Source organism: Eptatretus burgeri, chromosome 6, assembly GCF_056783735.1.
Source record: "Eptatretus burgeri isolate ZD-2024b chromosome 6, Ebu_testis_v1, whole genome shotgun sequence".
In the NCBI taxonomy this organism is placed as follows: domain Eukaryota; kingdom Metazoa; phylum Chordata; class Myxini; order Myxiniformes; family Myxinidae; genus Eptatretus; species Eptatretus burgeri.
In genome coordinates, this window is record NC_140966.1 from 19,774,281 (window position 1) to 19,794,280 (window position 20,000).

The window sequence follows — 20,000 nt, forward strand, 5'->3', positions numbered from 1 at the left end:
ACATTTTACATGAAATAAAAGTCTGAAGACGACGATGGTTCACGAGCGGTATTTGACGATGTAGATTGTTTCAGAAGTCGAGGATGAGACAATGTGATAATGTTTGACCAAGTTATAAAAATGATCAACATGATGTGGTACGAGTGACAGGTTATTAGCTGCAAAATGTCGAAAACCCGGTTTCGTTCAACAACTTTCAAAATTTGACCTTTGCATAACCTTTAAAGGTCACAAAACAATGTTGTGGACATTAAAATAAGGAAACAGGATACGTGCTATAACTTAATGGAGTTAGTTCGTCGAAGAAGGTCGAAAACCCGGTTCGATTCCCACAACTTTGAAAATTTGACCTTTGTGAACTTTAAAGGTCAAAGGTCAAGGATTATGACCTTTGGTGCAAAACTTCCTCTGGAATATTCCAGGAACAATATAACGTCATATGGGCTATCTGGCATTTCACTCATCGGATTATCCATACTTTGATGAAATCAGCGTAAAAACAAACTTGAAGGGGGCTCCACGGGCAAGGTGTTCGAGATAGAGCAAAAAGGTTTCAAGACTTTAGGTGGGGAATGACGTCAAGATTATGCATAAAAATATTGTCATCCAAGCTCTCAAAGTTTGGGCGGTCGTATGATTTTTATGTCAAAATTCGCAATTTTCTAAGTTCGTGACCTTGTGACCTTGACCTTGGGATGAAAATGAAAAATCGAGCTCCGTGGGGCTATGCAGTTGCCATTGGGCTAACCAAATACTGAAACCCCTGCCAGATTCGACAAAACCCCCAAGGAGAAGATGCAAATTGAAACCGGCTACCCCCTAAAAACACATGTTTTTTGGGCGTGACTCCACCCATAATGGGCGCACCGCGCCCATTCTCAGGAAAACACAACTCGATCATGATATAAACCTCGCACCCAAATTTTATCAGGATCGGTTCAAAACCCACGGAGCTACTGTATGCTCGGGACAGACAGACAGACAGACAGACACACACCAATAACGAATATAGTGGTCACTTACTGACTAGTGAACCAATTGGATGGGTACCTGGAAGTTATGGAGATAGAGGGGTATCGGGATGTTGATAAGACTTTTCGGTAGTTTGACCATTGCTGGGTGATTGTGTGCATGTGTACGGATTGCTTTTGGTGGGGTCTTGTCAAGTGGTGTTGTGTGGTTGATGCTGTATGTTTTTAACCAAGCCCATGCCCCCTCCCCTGAGGGGAAGAAGAAAAAGAAAAAAAGAAGAAAAAAAAAAAAACTACAAAAACTAAAAAAAAAAATTTGTTTTAATAAAATATATTATTTATTTATTTATTTGCATTTTCTTCCTTGGATCTCGTGTAGATGGGTTAGTATAGTGTTCGTGCAGGCATGATGGGCTTAATGGCCTCTATCTGTGTTAGATTTCCTTGTATTCCTTGTACACTGTTGCGTGCACTGAGAAAACGCGTGAGAGGGCACCTCCGGTATCTGTCCACATTCAGTTATCATGTACGTACGGGGCATGATTCCAAGTACAGTATGTCGAATGGTTATCAGCTCAATTGACTGCTAAGCACGAACAATCATCACATGATCCCACATGACCAATGAGCCGGCCATCCGAGAGGTGTGGGTGAGCTTCCAAAAGACTCGGGAAGGAATAAAGGTAATAAAATGGGAGGTGGGTTAGATGGAATACCAGCTAATGTGACATCTCAACCCATATCTCTACTAAACGAATCCTAAATACAGTATATATAAATAATATCCATCCTCACACTTATTTTTTTTTGATAAAATACAAATGCAGACTTGGCATTTGCCTTTGTAAACAATTAAATATGGAATCACAGGGTGTTCCAACTCCTCCACACATATGGGAAGTCATGCAACCCACCTACCCCCTTTCGTGTACTCATTATTATTGTTTATGTTGATCTCGAATATTGTGTAAAGTTTTGGTCACAACATCTGAGGAAGGATATAGCTGCCATAGAGACGATACACCATCGCGCTACTACATGGATTCCGGGGCTAGCTCAACGAAGCTACAGGGAGCAGTTGAAGGAGACAGGACTTTATTCATCGGAAAGGAGGCGATTGCGTGGAGATCTGATTGAGACGTTTACGACAATGTGTGCACAAGATAGGCGCAGTGGGGTTTTTCAGCAGAATGGACAATGTTGGGATCAGGGGCCATAGCTTGAGGGTAAAGAAGATGAGAGGACAGTTTTATGGCAGGGGTCTTTTAGCCAGAGAGAGGTTAATACATGGAATGTCTCCCTGGAAGGGTGGGTCGTGGCAGCAGATGGGGTGAACAAGTTAAAATGGCATTTAGATCGGTACCTTTGGAGATAGAGGGGTAATTGCTTATGGGCATGTATGTCTGGAAAGTAGCTTGTATGTGGACGGGTGACAATACTTGGGTCGGTGCATTGCAGGCATGATGGGGCCGAATGGCCTCCTCCCGTGCCAAAGTTCCTTGTGTATCTTTGTGTATATAATGGCGTCTGCAGACGTATTTTCAACAGCACACGTGGATGAAATGTAACAAAGGTGTTAGTTAAGCCTATAGTTTCCAGGTTAGATACTCTTTAAGCCAAGTTAGCATGATAGGAACAGTACTTAGATAGAACGTACAAGTTCAGGTCTGGTGTCAAATACAGTTTAAGTCTAGATCCAAGTTTTTGTGTGACAATGGTGTCATCTGAACGTCAGATTAATTTTCCAGTTATCTGTTTTAAAATTTAATTCTTGCAGAAGTGTAGGTGTTTTTTTTTTGAGGTTGTTGTTTTTCGAGGTTCAGTATCTTTGGGAACGTTCACCGTCGTTGTGGTGCAGTGGTGATTGTACTGTATTGTATGATTTTTTTTTTTTCCTTTTCAGCATTGCGCAGATGTCACATCTGTTTTTCATTGATGCAGCCGAGCCCTTGAAGGGAAATGTGTCTTCCACATGTTTCATATGTTGCTCGATTCAAGTTTTGATATATATATATATATATATATATATATATATATATATATATATATATATATTTTTTTTTTTTAATTTCATAGAATTTGAAGCATGATTTTTTTTTTTCCAGTTTTCAAGATAACCTTTTAAATTGGTTCAATTTTCGTTCGTTAAAAAAAAATTATTACCTCCATTACCAAAGGTGGGCTGAGGTTATGTTTTCATTCTCGTCTGTTTGTTTATTTCTGAGCTGGATATCTCAAAATGTTATGGACAGATTCGGACAAAATGTTGTGGATCTCTGGAAAAAAAAAACTGTCGGATGATATTTCAAAAAGTTGTGGATGAGTTGGTTAGCTGACAAGAACAAGCCGATTTGATTTTGGTTAAGGTACGGATTCAGATCCAACCTATCAGTGGGATACAAAATGTAAACTGTTGCGCCTGGCAGAGGTAAACGCTCCACCGAGTGCTGTTCTTGTTTTTAAACTGCTTTGTGGGTGTGGTGGTGCCGTTCCAATAAAATAGTGTAAAAAAAATTTATTGCAGAATATGCAAAGTGAGCTGAATACACTGTACAAGTTTGTTTGAGTTGTCTTTTTAATCACAAGAAAGATTGCATAATAAATAATTATATTGTACAATATAATGAGAGGAAGGATGCAGTGTATCGGAAAGGAAATTGAGTTCTCTTAGCTACGGAAACGTATTGTAAGGAAATTGGACAATTCTTGCAATCTCGTATGTGGCATTCTCAGAATACTGATGTAAATTTTGCTCGTGTTGTTGCGGGGGTTGAGGGTGGATGATTATATTTTCTTTATGTAGTGTGTGTGTGTGTGTGTGTGTGTGTGTGTGTGTGTGTGTGTGTGTGTGTGTGTGTGTGTGTGTGTGTGTGTGTGTGTGTGTGTGTGTGTGTGTGTGTGTGTGTGTGTGTGTGTGTGTGCTTTCCAAGTAGTGTTGTAATCATCTGCACGATGCATCTTAAACAAACAAACATTAAAAAAACGAATCTGTGTATATTTACATCTTGGACAGAAAAAATATCTTTGAGCACAGTGTACAGCTCGGTTTTATGTCGCTGTAATTTTACATTGTCTCTCCTATAATTTCGTTTTTTCTTAAAGGTTGGAGGTGTGAGATCCTCTGACCTTTCCGAACAAAGTACGACTGTTCTTTTAGATGTTTTTTGTTTTTGTGGTTAACTTTTCATTTTTTCATTGTTAACTCCATAACTCTCAATCCATTCAAATAGATCTCACAGCCACAACTGCCAGACCTGAACATTCTGTACTTGTATTCATTCTGACTCATTGACAAAATGTTGATGCAATTGACATTCTATTGGTGCTTGCCTTGCATCTCAGTGACTGTCCAATTTTGTCACATCAAAGAGGTGGGATACAAAAGAAAATAAATAAATAAATAAATAAAAAGGTCAGACCTGTCCCATCAAACGATCCGTTGCGGGGTTCTCTTTTCTCTTGAAGTGATGATCTATTGTTCTGTGAGATTGGCCAATTTTGTATTGCCAGAAAATCTGAGAACCAATCAAGGAGGGGCCCCTGAATTCCATTAGCAAATAGCTTAGAAAGTAAAGCTGGGCACCAGGCAGCAAAGAAAGCTTGAGAGATGTCCAGTGAGATATCCCTGATTTCTCATGGAGAGAGAGCAGCCATCCAATTGTTTTATGAAATGCAACATGATCCAAGGTAAAACATGATCATAGATTAGAGAGTTTGTGAATAGATAACATCTGATGTCGATTCTATCACTTTGCTTATGATGGAGGCAATGATGACCGCTGTGCCGTTGAGTGGATCCGATTTGGAACCATTTTCTGACTCTGCATGGCATTTGCAATTTTCCAAGACCTGGAGATGATTGAGAAAAGAGGAGAGGGTTGAGCCATTGCAGAGTTCTTGAGGATTGCAGCGTCAATGCCATGAGGCCCAGTTGCACCTGGGAGGTGTTTCATATTGACTAGGAACGTCTCAATGAGTGGATGATCAGTCCCGATGCCACAGAATGAAATCTGTTATGGTGGGGAGGGGAGGGATAGGGGACATTGGCATTTTAAGTAAAGACATCATCAAAATATGCAGCTTTTCTTTTGAGAGCAGTGTCCAACCTTACTCCATCATATGTGAATTAAGCTGCAGAGGCAGAATGTTTACTCAAGACAGACTGGCTGGCACCAAGATTTGAGTTTTTTAATTATTATTTTTGACCATAGAGATGCTTGCTGTTGGGCTGTGGATCACCAAAGGACTAATACACACTGGTTGTGGGTTATGTGAAAGGGCTTTAGGTTAACTCCTCAGTTGAGTTTGCCTCCCAGTTGGAAAATGCAACTTGTTTTATTGTGGGATCGTCTCACCACTTGTGTTGGGGTGTTGAATAGGACAGGTGGAGGTGTAAATGATTGGATGAACTGGTGAGGGAAGGAAAGCATGTTGAGGAAGGAATTTCAGGAAATATTGATGCAAGCAGCCAATGGATTAATGGGCCAGCTTGTAAGGGAGATGCAGATTTCAGATCTGACCAATCTTCCATGTTGAAGAGCGCACGTCGGTGGTTTGGTGGCTCTTTGAAGGCCACCAAAGGAGACCAATGCTTTCATGCCAAACATTGCATGAAACTCCACCTTGTCTGTCCTGTTTGTTGTAAAATCGGAGTCATGGTGTGTGTGTGTGTGTGTGTGTGTGTGTGTGTGTGTGTGTGTGTGTGTGTGTGTGTGTGTGTGTGTGTGTGTGTGTGTGTGTGTGTGTGTGTGTGTATCCTGATTACTACTGAGAAGGCAAAGGCAAACCACCTAGAATAGTCCTTGTCATGGGGATGCTTTGGCAGCACTGAACCTGCTCTCAGGCACAGAGGTACAAAAGTATGCATTCACTATCATAAATAGGGCTTGTGTGGCTGTAGCTATGTCGGTAATGTTCACTCCTCGATAAGTCGCACCACTCCGTAATCAGGTGTGCCCGTTTTTCCCCTTAACTCATCAATTGGTCATAGCACCGCGGTGATTACAACATTTGTGATTACAACACTATAAGCAGCCATCCATGTTCAGTGGGCAGACACAGGCCCGATAGTGCATGCAATTACGTAGCAATATGTATTTTAAAAAAAAATAATTAATTATTATTTCTAGAAATGGTGTAAACACGGTAAAAGTTCATGTTCAGTCAGGTGCATGTTCGCAAATGTCTGTGTCCACAAAATGTTTCGTCGCCAATCATCTGTTTCAGCAAAATGTTTGATAAATGCTATCTGTAAGATATTTTTTTCTCAGTCATACATATTGTTCTGTACGCATCGCACCTGTGTTGACGCTAAAACTGGAAATATTTTAAATTACCATTTCGTCCAAAGAAATGTAATTTCCCATCATGTGAAAATGAACATTTTGAAGAACATACGGTGAGAACATATTGAACATGACGTATATTGATGTTCCGTAAACACCGCCGTTGCTGAGCACCGATTTAATTTTCCACACTTTGCCTGATTTGAGTTTTTCTTCTGTGCCCCCAAACAGCACCTGTCTGAGAGTCTCGATGAGCTCTCTCACGATCTTTTCAAGTCTCTCTTCGATGACCCGCTGCTTGTCGACAAGAGCATTCTGATGGAAGTGGACCTCTGTGCAGCCCCAGACATCCAAGCAGAGCACAGTTATTCGACCCCACAGTCCCCTCTCGTTCCTCTTAAACTGGACGATTTTGGAAACGGTAAGATTGAAGCAAGAAGATGACGATAGTTGTTCTAAATGTGAAAAGGGCTTAGAAATGTTCTGTGCAAATGGTGGAGGAGGAGGAATAAGGACAGGGAAAATTATTTCACTTTTTGAGAGGGCAAAGGCACATTTGCTGAGCCGCGGTGATACACCATGCTCACCTCTGACCTGCCCGAGTTTGAATCTCGACCCGGCGATAAATTGCCAACCTGGTGGTTTGCCTGCACGGCATTGCATGAGTATGTGCGCCGACGCATGGATCGGTGTTAAACCGGGTGGGTGTCCCATCTGCGAGATCGGGGTGGATGTCCGTTCAGCAGCCTCCTTGCTGTAAATAAATTGCCCGGGTGGTCCATAAGTTTCATGTGAACGGCCTTTTCGGAAACAAAGGCCAACAAATACATCTGCTGCATACATACAACACTTGTCCAGAATATTTAATTATTTCTGGATGTATCGTTTATGGATATTTGGGGGTGCTAGATAATTGCATGCTCAAATGCCTCAAAGGATCATCACAAACCCATTAATTAATTTTAATTTTAAACGGTACAAAAATCAAATTTACTCCTCGTCATTTCACATTCACAAAACTGCATCAAAAACAAAATTGTTTCATGTTTAGACAAATCACAAAGTTTAGACTTGTGTGGTGGGAACATACCTATTGTTTCCTTCAATTTGGCTGAATATTCCATTACTTGAGTTCTTATATGTCTGGTGTTGGCTTAATTGTTTGCGTGGTGGGCTTGGGATCCCAGGATCCTGAGTTCAAATCCCAATCCGCTGTTGAATTAATACCAGGTGGGGTTGACTCTGCCTGTCATCCTTCCGAGGTCGGCAAAATAAGTGCCAGCTTGCTGGTATCCTGTGTCGGAGTGGTGACCCGTCCAGGATTGTGTCCATTAGCCAAGGAGACTGCTTAGGCAGCACCAACGCTCTGCACAGAGTATGGTCCCATTGGATGTATGGATGAGTTAAAATAGCATTCTCCTCTAGAACCTGTACAGCTGTCTGCTATTTCACCAAAGATCGACGACACTTTCACTGTAGTTTTCCCGATCATCCCCATTCAATCACGCTGCCATGCGTTCATTTGTGGCCCCACAATGGGCCAGGCTCACCTGGAATTTGATGTTCGGCACAAAATGAAATGGCAACATTACATTCAATCTGAATGTATCTCGCAATCATTTTCAAGGATCAGGTCACGATCCTTCCCACACAGCGAGGCAGATATGCTACACTGGGGATCCTGGCAAAACCTTATCCAGCCGTGGTGACTTTTGGGGTAAATCGGATATCTGGGTTTTCAAAAACTGCACTTCTATGGGATTACAATATGAAGAGTGGAATTGTGGGCAGACCTTTTGGCACAACATGACCGTGGCCTGCAACCTTTTTTTTTGTAGTTATTAATGATATATTTAGGAATGCAGAGTAATAAAAAAAAATGTTCTGGAGCATACGTTTGCAAAGAATATGAAAGGCCTGTTTTATTCCGTGTTTCTGGGGATGCTCATTTCCGTAAATCTTTTAAAAGCTTAAAATGATTCAGTTAATCTCAGACCACCAGCTTTACGAAGGAAATTGTACAAGTTTATCTTACGGAGCATTATAATCAGCATTTTTGTGACTGCACCAGCTTCAAACACATGAGTTGGGAAGATAACGGTGCAACTCGTTTTATCATACCCCTTTTAGTTACACAGCCGGGTGATGGCTTCGTGGTTGAGGTGGCTGACTTGGGAGCTTAGGGTCCTGAGTTCGAGTCTCTGTCAACCGTTGAATTAACAGCAGGTGGATTGACCCAGCCTGTTATCCTTCTTATGTTGGCGAAATGAGTACCAGTGTACTGGGGTAATAACCATTCAGGGTAACCTGCGTCGGAGTGGCGACACGTCCAGGACTGCGCTCCTTGCCAATGAAACTGCCTCGGCAGCAGCCCTATGTGCCTTTACGGCACGAAAGGAATGGTATTATTTAGTTTCATGAATACTTTTCATGCTGGTTTGAAGAGAGTCATTAATTCACATTATTATGAGTTAAACTAACCCCCTTCTGAAAGGTGCATTTGATCTGATCCAAAATTGTGTGCCAGTGGAAACGGACGGTGTAAACACGGTCAGATCGAAATTGATTTGCATTGCAGCTCGTGTGTCATTTCACTTCAGTATTACTAGTGATGGGATCCATTTTACGGTGTTAGCATGTTCCCATTTATAGGCCAGCCAGTGTGTTTTTTTTTCCCCCTCTTGTTGAGCAATGGGTGTCAATATTATTTTTTCCATTACAATTTGTAGTGTGACACTTGAAACTCAATTTGCAGCACATAAATATCAAATTAATGGGGTTGGGCAGGGTAAGTGGTGGTAAAAAAAATGATTGTGGGTAGAGATGAGGGATTTCATGAGATAGCGGTGCACTGACTACTTGAAGCCCTGGTGGGAAGAGTGAGATTCAGCACCCTCAGGAATGCTGTTCTCGAGACGGGAGAAATGAAGAAAACGAAGAAGAGTTGAGGGATGCGGTGAACCTGGATTTTGGTAATTGTTAAAACAACTGGAAGGGATGCACTGGAATAAGAACACCGACATCCTGGATGTCAGTGCTGATAGAGCAGAGGGGATCTAAACCAGAGGAGAGGCAGTATAAATCAAAGGCCATCGACCTGCCTGTGATGTGAGAGCAACAGGCCTTGTGTTTTTTCTTCATTCCAGGAGATGCGAATAATGTTGAGAGCTTTAGATCCCACATCATCCAAAACAGCTGGACGTGATGCTTTATAAAAAAAATAATTAGAAACTAATGCTTTGTTTTCTAAAATACTTCATTAAAATATTATTACATGGAAAGGGGGTGAGAGGATCCAAAGCTAAAATATGGTAAGAATAGTATGGACCATGTGTTGAGTAGGTTAGACTTGCTCCTTTATGAGGGATCAGTCAGGTGCAAGTCGTGTAATATGTTCACTGAGGGGGGAAATACCTATTCTTTGTAGAGCAGACTAGGGTAAGGTTTTATCTTGTAAATCCTCCTCTACAGGTGAGGCCAGGTGGAGGACTTGTGTCACAAAAGGCACATGGCACGAAAAGATATTTAATTGGAATCATCATGGGCCGTTTAGCCAGAAGACAGCAGGCCAAAGCGTAATAGTGGGCTGTGGAAGCCCTGGTTGAGTGCAGAACACTTTTACGAGGGGCCGCCTCACAGGGTAGGACTGTCTGGAAGTTGGTACCACCCAGACAGCGGCTGGCCAATGAATGGGATCAGCCATGTGCTGAGAAGGTATCTTTCCCTATTTGTCTCTTTGTGTGCCAGATCTGTCCAGGTTTTGTTGTCACGTCCATCCCTGTGTCAATATCATTACCTCCGCCACCGAAGGTGGATGGAAGTTATGTTTTCACCCCTGCCTGCCTGTGAACAGGATATCTCAAAAAGTTGGGATGGATTCGGACCAAATTTGGTGGAGAGGTTGGGCATGTGACAGACGAAATGATTCCATTTTGGGGAAGATCCGGATCTGAATCCAGATACGATAATTTTTATTCCTCCGCTGATGAAGTCGCTGCAAACATTGTGTTTTTGGGTTGTCCATCTATCAGTCCGCATATACGTCTGTCCATCCGTTCTAATTTTCTGTGTTTTCTCTGCAACCGCTTATCCGATTGAGACAAAATTTTCACCATCGGTACAACAACTCATGTGGAATGGTTTGATGATAATTATGACATCATAGGTCACGTTGGTGTGCCAGCCATGTTGGAAAAAAGGAAAAACTTTGGACATCTTTATCATCGAAGCTGCTTCATGGGAAAAAAACAACTCGGCACATGTGAAGTACTCGCCATTGGAAATAAGTGATTTTATTTATTTACTTGTGATGTCATAGGTAGCTTCAATACGATGTCATAATTGCGTATGTCGAACATTTTATCTGATCAGTCTGAAAATTTTTGCGGGTCATCTAGGGTTAAATTGTAATGGGGGGTGGGGTGGGGGTGGTGGGCGGGAATTGTTGACGTCATTGGTCATGTGGTTCAGCAGCCATTTTTTTTTTTTAACATAAAATCCTTCAAAAATCTTCTTCTCCCAAACGGTTAACAGATCGAGGGGAAACTGCACCTGCATGTTCCCCAAGCTTTGTGGATACCAGGGTGTTCACAAATTAATAATTAATAGGTCACATGATATGGCAGCCATATTGGATTCAATGAAAATCTTTTTAAAAAATTATTTCTCTTGAACCGCTTCATCAGTCAACGTGAAATGTCACACCTATCGAATTGACATGATCTAATCCTCATGGGGAATATATGTTTTCAATTTCAACCTGATCAGATGCATGGGCTGGTAGACATGATTATTTAATATTTTGAATCTGGGTTCAGGGATTGAAATCAAACTTTGTACAATTATGTTTAATGATGTAATAATGTGGGCGGAGGCATATCTGGTGATGTTGTAACATTGAGGCCTAAGTCGCATTTGCTCTACGGCGAGGATACGGCGGCCGTACGCCCTCTGAATTGACAGAAACGTGCGGCGGCCGCAGAGTTTCTGCGGTGGCCTCAGGGTGGCCCTACGCCATTTGGCTATCTTTTACAGGCGGTAGGGGTCGCCATGGAATTATAACACGGAGTTATAACTTTTTTCATTTCTACGTTCGCCGTAGCAATTCGACAATCCGAAAAAAAAACTGGTAAAATAAAAAAAATGAACCCACTCGTTACCGTCCGTCTGGCCGCACGTTCGCCTTAGGGCCCCCCTGCGATCGCCTTGCAGACACCTCGAGGCTACCTTGCGTCTGCCTTGAAAATTCTATGGCCGCCGCAGGGCCCCCTTCAGGTCACCGTGCGACATCAAATCAAAGACCGTACGGCAACCCCACGTTTTCGGTCTCCACAATTTCTAAATACGCCGTGCGGCTCCCCGAAAAATAAAAACATATGTGACTGCTACATTGTTTGACCGTGGAAATGCTGTGGCCGCCGTATAATTGCTAGTGGCCGTAGATTTTGGAGACCCCACGGCCGCCGTGGCCAATGTGACTTAGGCCTAAGAGTGCCCTTCTAGTCTTAATTCAACAAGTGATTCTTCACCATTGAGCGATATGGACAAAAACGATATATAGCAGGATATCTCAAAAAGTTGGGATGGATTCAGACCAAATTTGGTGGAGAGGTTGGGCATGTGACAGACGAAATGATTCCATTTTGGGGAAGATCCGGATCTGAATCCAGATACGATAATTTTTATTCCTCCGCTGATGAAGTCGCTGCAAACATTGTGTTTTTGGGTTGTCCATCTATCAGTCCGCACTTACGTCTGTCCATCCGTTCTAATTTTCTGTGTTTTCTCTGCAACCGCTTATCCGATTGAGACAAAATTTTCACCATCGGTACAACAACTCATGTGGAATGGTTTGATGATAATTATGACATCATAGGTCACGTTGGTGTGCCAGCCATGTTGGAAAAAAGGAAAAACTTTGGACATCTTTATCATCGAAGCCGCTTCATGGGAAAAAAACAACTCGGCACATGTGAAGTACTCGCCATTGGAAATAAGTGATTTTATTTATTTACTTGTGATGTCATAGGTAGCTTCAATACGATGTCATAATTGCGTATGTCGAACATTTTATCTGATCAGTATGAAAATTTTTGCGGGTCATCTAGGGTTAAATTGTAATGGGTGGGGTGGTGGGCGGGAATTGTTGACGTCATTGGTCATGTGGTTCAGCAGCCATTTTTTTTTTTTTTTAACATAAAATCCTTCAAAAATCTTCTCCCAAACGGTTAACAGATCGAGGGGAAACTGCACCTGCATGTTCCCCAAGCTTTGTGGATACCAGGGTGTTCACAAATTAATAATTAATAGGTCACAATGTATGGCAGCCATATTGGATTCAATGAAAATCTTTTAAAAAAATTATTTCTCTTGAACCGCTTCATCAGTCAACGTGAAACGTCACACCTATCGAATTGACATGATCTAATCCTCATGGGGAATATATGTTTTCAATTTCAACCTGATCAGATGCATGGGCTGGTGGACATGATTATTTAATATTTTGAATCTGGGTTCAGGGATTGAAATCAAACTTTGTACAATTATGTTTAATGATGTAATAATGTGGGCGGAGGCATATCTGGTGATGTTGTAACATTGAGGCCTAAGTCACATTTGCTATACGGCGGCCGTACGCCCTCTGAATTGACAGAAACGTGCGGCGGCCACAGAGTTTCTGCGGTGGCCTCAGGGTGGCCCTACGCCATTTGGCTATCTTTTACAGGCGGTAGGGGTCGCCGTGGAATTATAACTCGGAGTTATAACTTTTTTCATTTCTACGTTCGCCGTAGCAATTCGACAATCCTAAAAAAAAACTGGTAAAATAAAAAAAATGAACCCACTCGTTACCGTCCGTCTGGCCGCACGTTCGCCTTAGGGCCCCCCTGCGATCGCCTTGCAGACACCTTGAGGCTACCTTGCGTCTGCCTTGAAAATTCTATGGCCACCGCAGGGCCCCCTTCAGGTCACCGTGCGACATCAAATCAAAGACCGTACGGCAACCCCACGTTTTCGGTCTCCACAATTTCTAAATACGCCATGCGGCTCCCCGAAAAATAAAAACATATGTGACTGCTACATTGTTTGACCGTGGAAATGCTGTGGCCGCCGTATAATTGCGAGTGGCCGTAGATTTTGGAGACCCCACGGCCGCCGTGGCGAATGTGACTTAGGCCTAAGAGTGCCCTTCTAGTCTTAATTCAACAAGTGATTCTTCACCATTGAGCGATATGGACAAAAACGATATATAGCAGGATATCTCAAAAGGTTCGGGATGGATTCTGACAAAACTTGATGAACATGTTGGGTGTGTGACAAGGACTAATTGATTCGATTTCGGTGAGGATCCAAATCCGGATACGGATACGAGAGTTTTTAAATTTGCAAGAGATTCTTCATCCTTGAGAGAAACGATATGTTGCATGACATTTCCAAAAGTGGATGAATTATGACAAAACTAGGTGGATGAGTTGGTTTGGTGACCAGAACAAGGCGATTCGATTTTGGTTCAGGTCGAGATCCAGATCCGGCCTATCAGTGGGATACAAAACGTGAACTGTTTATCCTGAAGGAGGTATGTGCCCCACCGAGTGCACATGATAGTTTTATAATGTACCCTTTACTTGCATTTGGACGAACCTTGGGAGAATGTTATAATTTAAAGAACATTTGATCATGCCAAGATTTTCTTCATAATATGGTTAGGAAGAAATAAAAAATTTCCTTGTATTGCCAGAAACACATTTTTTCATTATTAATATATATTTTTATTTTTTTCGGGTGCAAAAATAATGGAGCAATAATTAAATCAGTGAGCAGCGCTTATTTATTTGTGACACACACACATTGAAACAAAGTCACCGAAGACAGCGCAGGGAGCATGTCAGAGAAACTCCCCAGCATCAGTTATTCAGATAATCATGAGTTATTCAAGATACCTTTCGGAAAGTGTTGTGTAAGCTGTTGCCATGTATAAGAAAATGTTTAGAACAGAGGGGAAGTCATAACTAGCACTTGGTTTAAGTTTCAAAACTTGATGTTTGTACAAATATTTCACAATTAGAACAAAAATCCTATCTGTCACCGGTGTTTATTTATGTTTTCTTTTGTTTCAGTTACCTTTTGCATGACCAATCCTGTTTTCGATCAGATACAGCAGAGTCAAGTCATAACAAGGAGATGTGTTCATGGAGAAGTCCATGTATCAAAATTGCATTATGACAGAAACTTCCTCCCACCACCACACCTCACTCGGTCGAGAGCATACCTCCGCCAGCTCGGTTAGACTGTTGACATTTTTTTTTATCCCACTGATGGGCTGGAACTGCATCCAGACCTTAATCATAATCGAATCATTTTTTTCTTGTCAGCTACCCAACTTATCCACCAAGTTTTTATTTTTTTATTTTTTCAGAAGCAGTATTTTATTAAGTATATTTTATTTAAATTTTATTTTATTTTATTAAAAACAAAAATGTTGTGGACTTGCGACACACCCAACATGTCCACCAATTTTCACCCGAATCCATCCACGTTTTTGAAATATCGTGCGATATATCGTTTTTGCTCCCATCTCTAAATGGTGAAGAATCACTTCGAAAATTAAAAAAAAATTCTTGCATTCAGATCCGGAACTTCACCAAATCTAAGCGATTTGTCCTTGTCGCACACCCAACATGTCCACCAAGTTTCATCTGAATTTGGCCATAACCTTTTGAAATATCGTGCACGCAATCGCTTTTCGCTTTGTGTCCGTGGGGTAATTTTTTTTTTTTTCACGTGTTTCATTTCATTTTACAGCCTTATTGATACTCAGAGACAGACATGCAATCTGATTTTCCATCCATCCACCACCCACTGGGGCCATACTCTGTGCAGAGCGTTGGTGCTGCTGAGACAGTCTCCTTGGGTATTGGGCACAATCCTGGACGGGTCGCCACTCCAACACAGGATACGAGCAAGCTGGCACTCATTTTGCCGATCTCGGAAGGATGACCGGCTGAGTCAACCCCACCCGGTATTAATTCAACATCTGAGTGGGATTTGAACTCAGGACGTTCGGATCCCAAGCCCGCCGCCCTAACCATTAAGCCAACACTAGGCATAATCTGATTTTGAAGTTCAATATGTTGCCTTTTGATTAAATCCATCATCGAAGTGACGGGTAGGTATCGCTAATATCACAGAAACTCTCCGTACCAGCATGAAGATGCAGAATTATATACTTTGTTCTGGCTTCAGTCGCATTGCTGATTGATGGCAGAGCATTATATAACTTTGTGCTGGTTTAACTTTGCAGCTACTAGGCACTGTTCATGTTCTTCTCTGTACAGCTGGCTTAACTGCAGCAGAATTATTTAATTTTGCTTTGAATTGAGTAAAGCAGGAATTAATTTTTCTCTCCAATGGTTTGATTGTCCATCTTAATTATTTCTTTGCTGTGTTTTTTTTTTTTTTGGCTGAAGTGCTAATTGTTTGCTATGATGTGAATGGCTACAACAATTGTTCATTTGACCACGTGTACTGAGACTCGTCTCTGTTTGATGAAAATTTGGCACAAAGTTTTAAATGAGGGTGCCCTCATATTAAATCTTATAAATAATTTTAAGTGTTTGATCATTTGTTTGTGCGTTCATACATTAGTCTTTCACAGTTGAACCGAAGCACTTAGAGCTATGAGTGCTACGACGAGAGCTATGAGTGCTACGCCCCCCCCTCCCCCATTTTTTTTGGTGGGGGATGTCGGTACTTCAGGATCTGAGCAAGGTTTTTAATGACCACAAGTTGGCTTTGAAGGCTGTTTTGAGGCTACAAAAGCCTGCTATAAACTGTATATTGAGATGTGGGGTCAGGCAATGCTCCTTGCTGGCAAAAGGTAACCACCGTGAGGCCAATTACTCCATAGCTTTTCAGTGTCCAACATTTCCCAGAACCACCTCCAGGAAATGCTCACCCAGCTGGGAAACGCCTGGTTAAGGGGCTGTCACACCTTGACGTTTTAGCCAGCGTATGGCAACTTATCAAAATGTATGTAAAACGCTGGCGTACGCTGGACTATTGATGTTTTTTTTTTTTAAGTTTTTGGTATATTAATAACGAGTTAGACGTATGCATAACGTATTAGTAACGTACACAGAACGTTTCGATAACTTATAGATAACTTATACCAAAGAATGCTTAGCATGTTGTTGGCGTTCACAACGTATGCCCAACGATAGACTAACGTATGCATAGCACGGCAGCGTATCGCCGACGATCATGTGGCGTAGCCTATTAAAAGCGTGCCGCTCGACGATTCAAATCCTAAGCGCACAAGACATCAAAGTGTCAACATCACCGTCATGCCCTGTCACACCTTGACGTTTTAGCCAGCATATGCCGACGTATGAAAAATTTGCCGAATACACTGGCACACGTCGAATACGTTATGGGTAAGTTTTGTATACGTTAAGAGCACGCTGGCATACATCGTAGTATGCCGAGCTCGTCGACAAATTTTAAACATGCTCAAAATTTTTCGACGTATGACGCACACGCTCCGCATACACTGGCCATAAGTTGTAGGCACGTTATGCGATCGTTGACACACTTCGACATACGTTACTTGTAAGTTACTCATAAGTCGATACACGTCGAGGTAATGTTTAGCGTACCCGAAACTTATTTCTAACCTATGAGTATCGTGCTTTGAGCCTATCTGTAACGTATCTCCAACGCACATTGACGTATGTAGACGTATTTGATTGACGTCTTCTGGACGACCACAGAACTTGCTGAACATGAACATTTTTCATACGCTGGCTAAATCGTCAAGGTGTGACAGCCCCTTTGCCCCTCTATGCCCCCCCACCCTCCAGTCAGAAATAGTTGTGAATCTGGAGCCCTTTATATTACTTTTGTCACAAAACCTTTGCTAATATCGTGTGTACCAAAATGTCTCCATTTTTCAGCAGTAAATCAAGTCAAAAGACTGATGGAATGGATTATTGTCGTGTTGATAGAGCACAGGCATGATGGGGCAAATGGCCTCCTGGTACATTCAAGTTCCTTGTATATCCTTGTTTATGCACTGCAACACCTTCACCACTTCAATCTTCATCTCTTGTCTCCACCAAAAGAACCCTGAAAACTTGTACCGACTATTATTTCACCGTGTGTGCCACTGTGCTATAGATGTAAACGATTCCTTTTGTTTTGTTTTGTCAACGCCTTTGTATTTGAAATCTCTTGAAACACCATCGTTATAAATAGCTGTCTTTCTTAGCTTCATCTTTGTAACCCTGCTTTTAAAATTTGCTCTGTCTCTCTCTGTCTGTCTGTTTGTCTGTCTGTCTGTCTGTCTGTTTGTATTATAATTAACGAAGTTTAAATAATGGCCAAAAAAAACGAGTCTGTTCATCATGATATCTGTGCTGAAACAGTTGTGTAATAATTCACCAAACTTGGTAGTTTTAATAAACACATGGCAAGAAAGTGAGAGCAGTATCATTTTTGGCCCTGCCCCCTGAAGTCCAGGGGTGGAGTCAAAAGGTCAAATGCCAAAATATGAAATTATGGGCACATTTCTAAACTTTTTCTTTTTAATGAAACTGTTTATGCAATCAACATGAAATCAACATTTGTGATGATTTTTTGGGGGTGATTTGATCCACGGTTCATGCCCAAGGACATGGGGGACAGGAGATTTGTTTTGTTTTTTTAACTCAAAATTTGATGTTGGGTCATTCTTCTTGGAACTTTTTACAATCGTTCAACTTTGCTTTAAAGAGGGAAGCATGGGGGTTTGCGATGGCACACCGACTTTGCTCTAGTTTAATATTAATATGATTATTATTACTATGTTCTTATGATTATTATTTTGTTTTTTTTTAGTTTTGGGATGTGAATTTTGAACTTTTTGAAAATATCAACTCTTTCCTTCAGTTTTGTCCTTTTATTAATGGAGCTGCCAATTTTTATTGACATAATTGCCAAGGTTACTCCTTTTGTTTGATAATCCTTTTTTTGACCTTTAATTGGTGAAGTTGCCAGTTTTTTGGGAGAGGCCTGAAGACGTAGTTGCCATCACAAAAGGGTTTAGCTGTGTGAGAATTGCATCTATGGAATGGATATTTAGTTGCGTGCTCAAAGATTAAATGCATCGTGTGACACGCCAAACTCACACTTTCACTCCAGGCTAAATGCATAATTGTGAACCACCCAAACGAGTCGTATTGCTTTTTTTTTTTTTTGTAATTTTTAATTTTTTGCATAAGCTGTCAAGGCTCATATGAGAGCTAACACACAGAACGTACAACAAGGGGAGCAGGAGACAAGAGGGGAGGGAGAGGAAAGGAAAAATAACAGTGGGGAACAGACACATGAGGAGATCTGTGGAAGGGAGAGGGATAGGGCATGGTACACAGGGTAAATAAGATGGACACAACAGGGACTTTATGGTTTATGGCTAATCCTCAAGAAATGGACAGGAATATTTGCATGCATATTGTAAACTGTATACGAGACACAATGTTTCATTCCTTTTTTCCCTTTTATTTCAAAAGGTACAATGTACAGTAATATGGACTTGGAATAAACCTGCGGCGGGAGGACGAGGTTGGGGCCTCACACCTAATTTTTTACTCTCTATTCTCAGACAAGAGTTTCATTGGCAACTTTTGCAAACAGATAAGACTATGCATCTGTATCATTATAATCTATACAAAAATATGTCGTGAGGGACTCATTAGCCAATCGTCGATGTTTTATTACAAAGGGTTATGAATCAGATGAAACTTGTTGGGCAGGTCGGGTGTGTATCAAGGAAGAATTTGAGTTTGATGAACATCCACATCCGGATCAGGATATGAGAACTTTTTTTGAAAGTTTTTTTAATGGATTTTTCACCATTTAGAGATGGGCCATAAACGATATATAGCATGATATTTCAAAACATTGTAGAAGACTTGTAACAAAACTTGGTGGCGAGTGTGGCATGTGACAATAACAATCCAATGAGATTTTGGTTCAGGTCTGGATCCAGATCCGGCCTAACAGTGGGATACAAAACGTTACCTGTTCAGTCTGGTGGAGGTATGTGCTCTCCCGAGTGCCTGTTATCGTTTAATCTGTAACCAATCTTTATTATTGAAGTTAATTGTGACTGAATTCTCCCAGGTACAAAATGTTCTTCAATTCCATGAAATAAGTGACCCTCCTGCTTTCAATAGGAAAACTGTTGAGAACAGTGATTCATGGCAATTTGTGCTTTATTGTCAATTTGAATTCTCCCAGGTACAAAATGTTCTTCAATTCCATTAAAAAAAATCCAAGGCTGCTTCCAAGCAGATGGAAGATGACCGAGGGGAAATTATAGGGTGAAAAGGACAGAGAGTGGATGTGCAAGAGCAGCAGAATAGGTTTTTAGGACACATGAGCTGATGCCGTCTGGTCAAGTTGCTGAATCAGAGTCGAGGGTTGCAAAACTTCTTAGGAACAGTGATTAATGGCAGTTTGTGGTTAAATTGCTGGCAGTTGCATATCACAGTGTTCTTTCTTTCAAATGATTAATTAATCCCTTTTTCTGAAACCATGTGATACACCTCACACAGGAACAGATAATTTTTGGACAAGCTGAGCTTTTGTTATCAAATGTTCAACAAACATTCATTATGAGAATATAGAGAACACTAATATTATTAACCATATATGCATAAGTGAATTTAAGGAGGGGGGGGGAGGTTCCTGGGGATCTGGACCCCCACCC

The 20,000-nt window shown here is 41.4% G+C and overlaps 1 protein-coding gene across 3 annotated transcripts in view; it reads left to right on the forward strand.

Moving 5' to 3' along the window:
- The window catches only part of CREB3L1 (cAMP responsive element binding protein 3 like 1), a 114,498-nt gene that overhangs the window by 25,965 nt on the left and 68,533 nt on the right, over positions 1 to 20,000 (forward strand). For all 3 annotated transcript variants that reach the window (XM_085884232.1, XM_085884233.1, XM_085884234.1), the window contains exon 2: positions 6,488 to 6,677. In XM_085884232.1, the coding sequence (XP_085740358.1) occupies positions 6,488 to 6,677 (190 nt within the window). The remainder of the gene's footprint in view (positions 1 to 6,487; positions 6,678 to 20,000) is intronic.